Source organism: Primulina eburnea, chromosome 11, assembly GCF_022965805.1.
Source record: "Primulina eburnea isolate SZY01 chromosome 11, ASM2296580v1, whole genome shotgun sequence".
NCBI classification, from domain to species: domain Eukaryota; kingdom Viridiplantae; phylum Streptophyta; class Magnoliopsida; order Lamiales; family Gesneriaceae; genus Primulina; species Primulina eburnea.
In genome coordinates this window covers 39,096,052-39,108,232 of record NC_133111.1, presented here as the reverse complement: position 1 = coordinate 39,108,232, position 12,181 = coordinate 39,096,052, and the positions used below count along the sequence as shown (strand labels likewise).

The 12,181-nt window shown below is 35.3% G+C and overlaps 3 protein-coding genes across 3 annotated transcripts; 1 reads left to right on the top strand and 2 right to left on the bottom strand.

Annotated features, from left to right (window-relative positions):
• Positions 1 to 2,594: 2,594 nt before the first annotated feature.
• LOC140805924 (beta-glucuronosyltransferase GlcAT14A) lies at positions 2,595 to 5,218 on the bottom strand. The gene is made up of 4 exons (XM_073162294.1): positions 4,642 to 5,218; positions 4,402 to 4,477; positions 4,174 to 4,289; positions 2,595 to 3,245 (listed from the first exon to the last, which is right to left on the bottom strand). Exons 1-4 carry the CDS (start codon positions 5,126 to 5,128, stop codon positions 2,737 to 2,739), a joined length of 1,188 nt encoding a protein of 395 aa, XP_073018395.1. The 5' UTR covers positions 5,129 to 5,218; the 3' UTR covers positions 2,595 to 2,736.
• A 741-nt stretch (positions 5,219 to 5,959) lies between these two features.
• Positions 5,960 to 8,557, bottom strand: LOC140805921 (uncharacterized). Its single transcript, XM_073162293.1, has 3 exons — positions 8,225 to 8,557; positions 7,744 to 8,005; positions 5,960 to 6,278 (listed from the first exon to the last, which is right to left on the bottom strand). The coding sequence occupies exons 1-3, from the start codon at positions 8,387 to 8,389 to the stop codon at positions 6,220 to 6,222; spliced, it is 486 nt and encodes a 161-aa protein (XP_073018394.1). The 5' UTR covers positions 8,390 to 8,557; the 3' UTR covers positions 5,960 to 6,219.
• Positions 8,558 to 8,983: 426 nt separating this feature from the next.
• Positions 8,984 to 11,331, top strand: LOC140805620 (cation/calcium exchanger 1-like). Its single transcript, XM_073161879.1, is given in 3 exon segments — positions 8,984 to 9,142; positions 9,281 to 10,636; positions 10,638 to 11,331. Coding segments are annotated over 3 exon segments (1,956 nt in total). The 3' UTR covers positions 11,079 to 11,331.
• Positions 11,332 to 12,181: the final 850 nt, after the last annotated feature.

The window sequence follows — 12,181 nt, the reverse complement described above, 5'->3', positions numbered from 1 at the left end:
GAGCCTCCAAGAATACACTAAGCCATCATACCATTTTATAATCGATGTTTTGTCTCTATTTTCACTCCATGATCCTTCAATGTATTTTTTGTTGTTTTGAAGAACTTATTTAATCATTTAGTAGAGGTTATACTTCACATTAGTTTTGATAAATTATTATTTCATAGCAATATGTATTTATAATGTATCTGTGTGTGTTTACATAGGGACGCAAAGGCGCTTCAAGAAAAAGCAGCAAAAAAGGCGGGTCAGGCAGCATCAGGAGGTGGTGATACTGGAGGTAATAACAACAAGAAATAGGATGCATCCTCTATTGATAACTTCCCCAATTTAATGTTTGATGCTATGTCATTGTTATCCTTTCTCAATAAGATTGTAAGAGCCGAATTTATACAGTTATTATATGAAAGATAATGGGTTGTTGGGAAACATTGTCTCTTTCCTATCTCGGTGAATTCACTTTTTTTTTAGTTTCTAAGATGATTTTGATATTTTGTTTGACGTAAGTCGAAGGAGTTTGATATCTTCATTAAGAGTGTGATTTATAAATTTGACAGTCAGTGTTAACTTTTCTGCTGAAAATATATGTGATATCTTCATTAAGAGTTTGATTTATAAATTTGACAGTCAGTGTTAACTTTTCTGCTGAAAGTATATATCTTCATCAAGAGTGTCATTTATAAATTTGACAGTCAGTGTTGTTAACTTTTCTGCTGAAAGTATATGTATTACGTTCTATTCAGCAGTTGGCTCGCAGTGTTTGTAAATTATACGAGAACATCTGGCCATTTATGAGATACAATATGGAATGCTTGATGAAAAGATCTAGCAGAGTTCTCATGTCAAAATCTGAACTTTTAATGATATTCTCATATTTTTTAGACAATTTTTTGAATATTTGTTTATTTATTTTACGTTGAAGTTCACATTAGATGATATTAAGGCTTCAAAAATATGATTTCTTTATGATCAACACTTATATCATGTGAGGTAACAAATTGATTTTGAAATATTTATTTAAGTTTTGGAATCTCTTGCTTTGTCAGTGTTGTTAACTTTTCTGCTGAAAGTATATGTATTACGTTCTATTCAGCTGTTGGCTCGCAGTGTTTGTAAATTATACGAGAACATCTGGCCATTTATGAGATACAATATGGAATGCTTGATGAAAAGATCTAACAGAGTTCTCATGTCAAAATCTGAACTTTTAATGATATTCTCATATTTTTTAGACAATTTTTTGAATATTTGTTTATTTATTTTACGTTGAAGTTCACATTAGATGATATTAAGGCTTCAAAAAATATGATTTCTTTATGATCAACACTTATATCATGTGAGGTAACAAATTGATTTGAAATATTTATTTAAGTTTTGGAATCTCTTGCTTTTTATGGATCAAGTACAAATTTTTTTACAGTCATGGTGTGGTAAACTAATGAAGGTTTAATATATCTGCTTCATATATTCATAACACACGCAACGCGTGTGCCTCGGTGGCTAGTATACAGAATTGGAACCATATTATTATGGATGTCAATGGATCCGGGTTTTACCCAGACCTGCTGCGTGTATGGGGTGGATTTGGGCAAACTAAATGGGTAATGGGACGGGTCTCGTATCTAATTTTTCAGACCTGTTCGTATATGGAGCGGGTCATGGGTCCTATAATACCCATCACATAACCGTCCAATATATGTGGATATAAATATTCTAGGGTTTTAGTTTTATTAATTTTCATTTTTTAGTAGCTCACCTCAACCATAACGATCTTGGCTATTACCATGTCAATTGTTGCATTTGAATCTGGTTTTAGCAATAGTGGAAGAATAGTTAGTCATCATCTTAGTAGACTTAATCCAAGGGCTTTTGAGGCATTGATGTACTTGCGAAGATGGATTGTAGGGTGAGGTGAAAGGTAAATAAATCACAATTTTATTTTGTTCTTGTACTTTCATTTTAATTTTTTTATTGTACTTTCTCTCTTTAAATTACATTTTTTTTACAATTTGAAATTACAATTTTATTTTTTCAATGTATTTTCTCTATTTAATTTTGTAGTTAATTCTTCAAGTATTTTACCAATTTGTCCCACCATTCTTGATGAAGAGGAAAATGATCCCGAAGAATGTGTCTGAAATATTGCCTACTCGCTGATTTTATATTGATATGTTTAAATTATGCTATGAATTATTTTTGGGGATGTCGAGATTTTTTTGGAGAGCTAGTAACTCTTTTTTTATGTCGTGAAAATATTTTGTTTGTTATTATTAAGTGTGATCGAAAACATGAATTAATTTTTCACAATGTTGTATTTAGATGTTTGTTTATTTCATAATTCAGTCATGTGAGAAGAAAGATTATTTTTTATTTTAAAAAATTCGAGTCTCACGGGTCTCACGGGTCTACTCGGTCCCGTTTCGTATTCGAGGTGGGGTGGGTCCGAAGAATATTTAACCGTGGTGGGACGAGTAATGAGTCAAAGTTTTTTTTATGGGGAGGGTCTTGGATTTAGCCAAACTCGCTCTATACTCGTCCCATTGACATCTCTACATATTATTTGCTGAGCCGATTAAATTTCCTAAAGTTTGAATACATGAGACATTGTTTTAGCTGGTATGTAACATAATTTTAACAATCTTATTACATGTATATAAAATCTTATTTTCACTTTTAAAGTTTGAATATATATAATTACCAACGTAAAGAAAATATATAATATATATATCTCCCTCATCATCTACATCTTCTGATCTTGTTCAAATTCTCACCTGAAACCAACCTTTTCAACAGAATCCTCAATCTCTCCGAGCCCGCTCCACTCCTCAAAACCCCATAACCCTCAGCCATCAACTCTCTGCAACAATTAGTATCGGAGCACCACCCTCCAAAAGCGAACTGCTTCTTCCCCCTCTTCAACAGCTCACGATCAATCATGTCGAGAACCGGTTCGTTTTTCTTGAACTTTCGAGCAAAGGGTCTGTTACTCTGCACCATTTTCCTGTAATCTTTGAGGCCGAGAGATCGAGGATGCTGCTTTGGGGGAGTGTCCCACGTAATGTAATGCAGATCGTGGTTTATGGTGGTGTTTTTGAAGTTGTGGGAGTTGCAGGATAGTGTCTGGAAATAGCCTTCCGGCGAGGAGACAAAGTTGGTGTAGTAGAGGAGTAGGGTTCTTGGGAGATTGTCCCATCCTATTATGCAGTACTCGGCCAAGGATCGTGATAGAATGGTCCATGCCGAACCTGTGTATAAATACTCCACGTTAACATTAAAATCGGGAAACCTGCATTTTTCATATATATTCGAGAGTTTATTATTTTACGTTATCAAATTTCAGTATTAATCATTTTTTTTCTCAGCAGTTTTAATATGTTTTCATCTTGGAGCGCTGATGTAATAATGTATGCGTAAGTGTCGTGTCAACATCACATCGTATCAAGTCGAGAAAAAGATTAAAATTACAAAAATACAGACTAAAACTGAAATTAGATAATATATAATACCAAAATGTGAAGACGTAAATATATAAGACCAAAAATGCAACTCGTCCCTTACCATCGAACAAGGGTCAATATGAAAATCGATACCATTTCAAAATTGATAATAAAAATTTCGAGAGGAGGGTCAATATGAAAAATTAGGGACCATAATTTAATGAGTGAAGCATGTGCACAAAATGCCCAAACAACATCGACATTCAACCATAGAATAATTATTTCTTTAACCATTGAAAGAAGATTGAACGAGCTTTATCTCGAAACCATTCTTCAATTATCTCTCAATTTCATTCAAATCATTTTTATACATATATCTATGGTGAATTTAATTGGACATTAATTATCTCCGTCTCGCGTGAGCGATTTATACTCGATATATATCAAATAATATTATAGAATCGTCCCGAATGTTCATATATAATTAATTAGTACACTTCCATTTGTAAATTCATGAACAATATATAATTGACTGATCATGCACTAACCAGACAACCTAAATAGAAGTGGATTATTTAGTTCAATTCGCACTTGGGCAACTTTTTTAAAGGTGCTGGTGTATAGATCAGAATTCCACATGAGCTGTCTATTTGGATGTCACTAAAATTCTTTCAAACAGAGAGAACAAAAGAATATAGAATCAAGAAAATTGTAGAGATGAGAAAGTAGAACTGGCCTGTGTAAAGCTTGAAGGCAGTGGGCAAGCTTCTTTGCTTGATAACCCACCAAATCTCTGATTTATTTACACTGTGCAAACCAGGATCCATGATTATCGGCTTCCCTCTTTTATTCCTGCAAATGGGTTTTTTTTTTTAAAACAACAGCGTGTGTTGGTATTGATGCCAGTTGCTGAACTTTGAAGTAAAGCGAATTAAACCCGTAAAATGAGAAAAATTATTCTTACATTTTCCAGCCCAAGTGGCTGCTGTGTTGTATGAAGTTCAGATCTTTTGGCAGATTAGAGAAGGCATGAATCAGATCTGCAAGCAATAATGGGATAATGAATGTTCTCTAAAATAAAAGAGAGAATTAAAACACTATATCTGTGAAATAAAAGCCAAAAATGTTTATCAGTTGACTGCTTCAATATATTCATATTCAATTATTTTTTAGAAAAATTTGGAAGATGGTTCACTCACCGTACCATCTTGAGTAACCAATGGATAGTCAGAGGCACTAAGATTAATGAACCAATCCCATTTGGCAGTCCTCAAAAGCATCGCCATTGCATGGAGAGTGGTAGCAAGCATGGTCGGGCCTCTGTAAGTCACCAGATTAGCCTTCTCCACCACCCAAACATTCCCAACTTCACCAAAAACACGATTGCTCGACACAAATCTCGCGATTTCTTGATGTTCTTCCTCCGGCGCGCTGGAATCCAAATGGATCAAGTAATGGTTCCCAGGGTGGTAGAGTGCCAGCATGAGACGCTTGAGCTTCATGGTGTCTCCTTCTGAGGCTGAGATCAAGTATGCGAATGATACTGGGTATGGGTTCTCGTGTTTCGGGACGATTATGGTTTTAGCTGGTCTGAAAATAGTGATGGGGTGTGCTTGTTTGGTGGTCGTGTAGAGGAGGAAGAAGAGAAGGGACGTTAGGGAGAAGGAGACCAGTAAGATTTTGGTATCCATTGGCACAGATTGGAGGATGGCTTGATTCAGAATTAGTATTTAAAAGGGCTTTTAAAGTATTTAATAAAATAATAGAAGATGATCGGATAAAAGATTATACAAATTGATAATTTTATTTCGAGCTAGATAATAATATATATATGAAAAACTCGTAATTATAATGTATACCAAGTAAATCATATATATATCCACGTAATAACCTTTATCATATTAATCAAGTAAATCAAGTAAACAAATCTGTATGTGACAAGATTGCTCCAGAAAATATAAAAAAACACTAAAGGTTCTTGGCTAAATAAAAATGAGTGCATTGAGTGAGGATGAATTTTGGTGTTGCTTTCTTGGAAGGGAAAGTCTCCTCCAACTGCCGCTTTTTACGAGTAATGTGTTATTACAGCAATGGACAGTTGAACTTCCATTTTCAACCACACGATTAAACAACTCTAAGTTAGCCATTAGATCGATAGGATGTAGTACCATTGACTTGTCGGTGGATTCTACGGATGCACATGAACCTCACTGCTTCTATCGATATCTATTACTTTACTGAAAAAATAAATCGTTTTCATATTAAATAATAACGATAATAAATTGTTCAGCCAGATCTTGTTTTTTAAGGCTTTTTACATGAATAGAACATGGCTATAGAATGTACACGATGACACTTTACCGATACTTACAGTGAATGCTCACCAAAACAATGCTCATATATAATATATAATTTTGATATTTTTTTATTTTGAAGAATCAAAATCGAGACAAAGACCACTCAGATTCGATTCCAATTTCAGTTTAATGGTCTGGAGGGAATTGTTTGAGGGTAAAATGTACGTGGAAGGTGATTATCTTCGGCCAAAAACACATACTAGCAGAGTATTATAGAAAATACACACTTACACAGTTTGGACAGAAATGGAAATTACACTCGGGGAAATGAAATACAAAAATACCAACAAGAAGTTGAAGGGCCAGCCTTTTCATAGATCAACTCTGTCTATCTCGAACAACTGGGATTTTTTTGTAGCTGCCACATCCCCGATCACAGCTAATAAAAGTGCAAAACAAGAAGCAAATCTTATGCATCAAGCATGTCAAAGATGACCACGGCCACCACAATCTGAACACATTGTATTCCCAGTTCCACCACAACCTGCGTCGACAATCAGGTAAAATCAGAGTTTTCAACAATTGCTCACATTCTAAACCACAAATCATACACAAACTCGGAAGTTTTAACCAAATAGAAGAAAAATGGAATATTACTAGTTCTAAGATGTAACAAAGCTACATAACTTCAAAAAGTTGCTCCAAAATTTCACCTGCTTAAAGCAAATACACTCAGAGAAAGATGCTAATTGGTACTGTAATGTAGAAAAAGATCTCTACATCAGACTTTGGTCAAAGCATTTTCAATTCTGTGCTCTATCTAAGCTGATGCCCAGGCCGGTGAGAGGAAATCGGTTTTTATGCTCAGTTTTGCAATAGGTTCATCATATCTGATGCAAATTTCTAAATTCGTCTAGGAGGAGACTAGGCGCCGTTAGGCGGATTCCACTATATCAACATAATAAATCACATAACTCAAACACAATATAATCAAATTTAAAATGCCTTCAAAATTACACAACTAATAGAATATCACAAATTTACTTCATTTCTTCTTCTCCGTAATTTTCAACAACTTGTTCGTTATCGAACACAAACTCAATATTATTATTGTGATCCCCCTCTTCTTCGAAAGAAAAATCATCCTCGCAAAGTTCTCTCACTCTAGATCACATACGCAAAAGAAGTTTGGGGTGTTAGGACATATCAACAAATCGTATTTTTTGTTGGACTTTGGTTTAGGGCCTATAAAAAAATTATCTTTCATTTTTTAAATTGAGCTTTTAAATTAAAAGCACAAAAAAATTTCAAAAAAAAAAAATAAAAAAAAAAAAACCTAAAAGCCGCCTAGGCTGGCCAACTGGCACTTTTTCGGTGCAGTCGACCAACGCCTAGTGCCTAGGCCAACTTTTAGAACATTGATCCGATGATAAAATGGAAAAACCCATGGTTTAACAATCCCATCTATATACAATGATTCATTCCCTAAACAAAAAATAGAAGCAAAGGATGACGTCCTTGTGGAACATAGTTCAACTGCAACAACGCTAGAAATAAGAAAGCCAGCGCACAAGTGAAATTGATGAGTTAAGTTTGAGTATTGTAACTTTCTTTTACCAATCTGACAAATCTGAATAATTAGTTCCCGCCTCAATTTCACATGCATCACTTGCTTTGAGAATTAAGTGTATAAGATAATTCTAGCTAAAAATTTTAATGTTATTAACTACTCTAGCATAGGACACAAAAATATGAAAGCCAACTTCAATTTTCAAAACAGACTTCAACAATCATCAATGTCAACCTTGCATGACGACACAAATCTAAATTAGTCCTATATAAACATTCATAACTACAGTCTATACATAGCGAAAAGACCCTAATTTTTTGCATAAGTTTCCATTCCTGGCCAATATTTAAATACATAATCTGCAGATGCAAGTATTGCTTGCTTCATTAAAATTAAAAATCCCAATCCAGAATGTTAAGAAAATATGGTCGATTGTTACCTAAACAACGAACTTTTACGATGATTCCTTGACTTTCCAAGATAGAGTCTACGTATAAGCCCGATCCCAGGCAAGTGGTGCAAAGAACAGCTCCTTTAGCCTCACAAATTGCGCAACGGGGATTATCCCCGATATTTTTCTCAACAATGGATAATCCAATCGGCGTTTCAATTATTTCCTCTGGAATAGGCTTATCATAACAAAAAAGTGACTCAAGATTGATTCTTTGCCGGTGTACATTCCCAATCGCCCTTGGCACTGCCTGCAAAATCATAATTTTCCAGTTCCAAACAAATATAAGCATAAACATAGAAAATAGTTTCTCAGATCCAGGACCCATTAAGTTAAAGGTACAGCGATCAAAGTTGAATTTTTTGGTAATAGAACCCATCCAAATGCGTGTATTTGGGAGGTAATTGCTCAGAAAACCAACCATTCGAGTACATAATAATATCTACAAATATTCCTAGGCATCTCATACCTGAATCCGACTAGAAGCAGAGGAAGAGCGCGAAACGGTGTCGTCCTTGGGTTTTTCGCACACTATTTTTTGAATTAACCTCGAACTCCTTCGATTACCCTGATAATTTGATGAGGAAGCCAATGAACAAATGGAAGAAGGCGCTATATTCAGAGCACAATCCATTTTTCCAATTTTTCTTTCCTTACAATTACTATGTATGTATAATTAAAAAGTAGTTTCCTCCGATTTTGAATTTTCGGCGATTTCTAGGAGAGGTCCTCGATTGCTCCGAGCTCCTTTTTAGTTTTTACCTGTTACCTACGAATGTCTCCGGTTCGTCTGGTTGTCACACCCTCAAAGTTTTTACAATGCGAACCATACTCGCGTTCTACCTCCGCAAGTCGTAATGCGATTTTGTTTTTTGAAAAAGACAATTTGTTTTTATATATAAAAAAAACTTCAATTATATTTTGTATGTTTGGTTAAAGCGCATGCAAGAAAATATCAAAATCATGAAATAGTTAATAGTCTACACATTTATTTAGATAGAAAATGGGGTGTAAACGAGGGATTTGAATATACTCAAAGAGATGGTGTTGTTTGTGCAAGAGATGAGAAACATATATGGATCTCATTTGTTCATGAATACAGGTAGAATCAGATATTGTCTAGCTGTTGGTATGATTCTACTTTACATTTGAAAATAAATTATTGAATTGAAGGACACTGCAACATGCATAAAATCAGACTGAAATCCTGATTTCCACGACCTGTTTAATGGCAATTCACGAGCCAAGACTCAATGCATGCTATCCTCTTCCTCTTGATTTACGTATAGAACCAATGGAACTTAGCGTTTCGATTCTTCTTTTGTACAAACAAACCATGGCCGAATTAGGCAATGACAGGTGTATATACTTGTCATGTTCCGATCCTGTGAATTTGTAATTCCACGACAATCATTTTTTCAGTGATAGAAGAGCTCTCAACCAACGTCAATCTAAACACCTCCACCAAACAATCCTAACCCGCAAAATAACAAAATTCCTCGACTTTATAACGTTGAAATCCTAGTGTATTTGCCACAGAATTGTAAGTATTCTACTGTCATACTTGCATTCGAATGGAGTATTTCAATTAACACCCAAACACAGGAATCCAGCAATTTCTCTCTTCCTCGGCCTGTCTTTCCTCTTTTTGATCTCATTCTTTGTCGTTTCAAATTATTCTGATCAATCCAAGAATCCCATTTCTATAGCTTTTCATCACCTTCAGAATCACCAAAAAACGGGTGAAAGCAGTGACAGTTGCACCGGTTTTGAGAGTTTTGCAGATTACAGATCAAAATGTGCATACGTGAGGACGCACGGTTCTTGTTCTGGTGAAGGGTACTTTAACTACCTGGAAATATTTTACTGTACGTGCAGCGATACGCCTGTTCTTGGATATGCAGTTCTTTGCCTGACTCTCGTCGTTTTGTTCTGTGTTTTGGGGAACACGACAGCTGAATACTTCTGCCCTTCTGTTGAAAACCTTTCAAAATTGCTGAAACTTCCCCCTACCATAGCTGGAACAACTCTTCTCCCACTTGGGAATGGAGCTAATGATGTCTTCTCGAGTATAATTTCTTTTATGCATTCGGGTGCGGGGGAGGTTGGACTGAACGGTGTGTTGGGAGGTGCTTTGTTCGTGTCGTGTTTTGTCGTGGGTGTCCTGAGTATTTTGATTTCTTCACGCCATGTTAAGGTGGACGAAACGAGTTTCGTGAGGGATATTCTCTTCTTTCTTTTTACTCTCTGTTGTTTGTTAATGCTCACCATATTTGGAAGGGTTACCTTGTGGTCTGCAGTGTGTTTTGTGTGTATTTATTTACTATACATTGCTGTGGTTTCTGCCATGCATTACTTCTATAGTAAGAATACAAGGGTAGTGATCAATCCCCCGGTTCTTGATGAATTTGGTGCAACAGCGACGACACCCTTACTTGGCTATGTTGATGAAGAAAAGGGCTGCCACGTATCAAAAAAACAAGGTGTTCAATCCGGTGTTCATGTACCAATATTAACAGGAATCTTGAGCAGCAATTCATCACCAACATGCTCTAATTTCTGGAAGTGGGCAGTTTACATCTTGGAACTGCCACTTTTCTTGCCAATGAGGCTGACAATTCCTGTTGTTAGCGAAGAAAAATGGTCTAAACCGTTTGCTGTGTGTTCTGTGACACTAGCACCAATTCTATTAGCAACCATTTGGAACACAACAGAAGTAGCTGCGAGTTCTGAGGCCTGCTTGCCAGTTTGCGTATCGGCGAGTTTGATAGGGATCCTTCTTGGGAATCTTACTTTATTTTTCACAAAAAAGTCAGGGCCACCAAAGAGATTCCTATTCCTTTGGCTGGCAGGTGGGTTCTTGATGAGCATCACTTGGGCAGTATGTCCTTGCAGAGGAATTAGTTTCTCTGTTGATTTCATTTGCAAGTATTATTGGAATAAGCCCTTCAATCTTGGGGCTCACAGTTCTAGCATGGGGGAACTCAATAGGGGATCTGATAGCAAATCTAACCCTGGCACTGAAAGGCGGGCCGGATGGAGCTCAAATCGCCATCTCCGGTTGCTATGCAGGCCCATTGTTCAATACATTGATCGGTTTGGGATTGTCCCTCGTGTTTGCAGCATGGAGCGAATTCCCGTCTGGTTATGTCATCCCTAAGAGTAGTGATTTGTATGAAACTTTGGGGTTCTTAATGGCAGGATTGCTTTGGGCACTTGTGATACTATCAAAGAACAACATGGAGTTGGAGAAATGTTTGGGTATTGGTCTGTTGGCCATATACTTTTGCTTTCTTTTACTCAGGTTGGTAATGGGTGTTTGATTTGTTCAAGATTGGTGACTCCTTCTAAGCCCCAATAATTAAGGAAGTCGGCATCTTACCAAATATCATTATGCTTTTTTTCATCTGTGTTTATTACAGTCATTCACATGTGACAATGATGTTTACTACATTGTATATAATTTTAGTATTTAGTACCAAGAGTCTTGATTACAAGATCATGTATGATGTATCTAAGGCTAGTGATGCAAGCTTGTGGACCCAAAAAGGATATTTAATCAAGCTTATAACCCAATCTTGCAGAGGCTCGTTCTCTTTTTAAAAACAAAAAAAACGAAAATATAATTATATTGTTATAAATCAAAATAGGCAGGTACAAAATACATCTTTTCACAAATCATTTTCTATCTATCGCTTTCATAATAACATATAAGGAAGAACACTGTGTGTTTGTGAAAATTGTACAGAAACTGCGAATGGGTGGGTTGCTCACGGGTTCACCAATAATGAGAATTTTGCAAAACCAAATATAAATATTCGAAAATATTTTATAATGAGAATTTTGCAAAACCAAATATAAATATTCGAAAATATTTTATACAAAAATAATTTAAGTTTTTTCAGAATTAACCCCCTTGAGATTTCATTTTTATTCAAAATTATCAATTTTCTTTTTAAAAACTTTATTATTTGTTTGTATGGATTGATATTAGATGTTTTTTTTTTGGAATTTAGTAATCTGAATGTCCTGAAGAGCACTAATTCCACACGAGGATAATTCCTTGCCTATTGGTGGGAGAGTCCATCGAATTTTGTTCTCTTATATAATCCAAAGCTCCGTACTGTAGCTGTCTTCTTTTGAGAGTATCGTGACTTGTCGAAACAGAATTGAAATAAATCAAATGTGAAATTAATAGTCATAATTCATATATATATATATATATATTATATTATATTATATATATTTCTGTAGCTTTCATTATTATTATGGAATTTCATTTTCATAATTTTCAATATGACAAGCCAAGCTTTTATTTTTCAATGTTGGCGAGTTAATTGTAATTATTAAATTCATAAATGCACATTTATGATGGAGTGAAGTTTTACAACAAAATACCATTTTCTTATCCACGTAGTTTCAATTT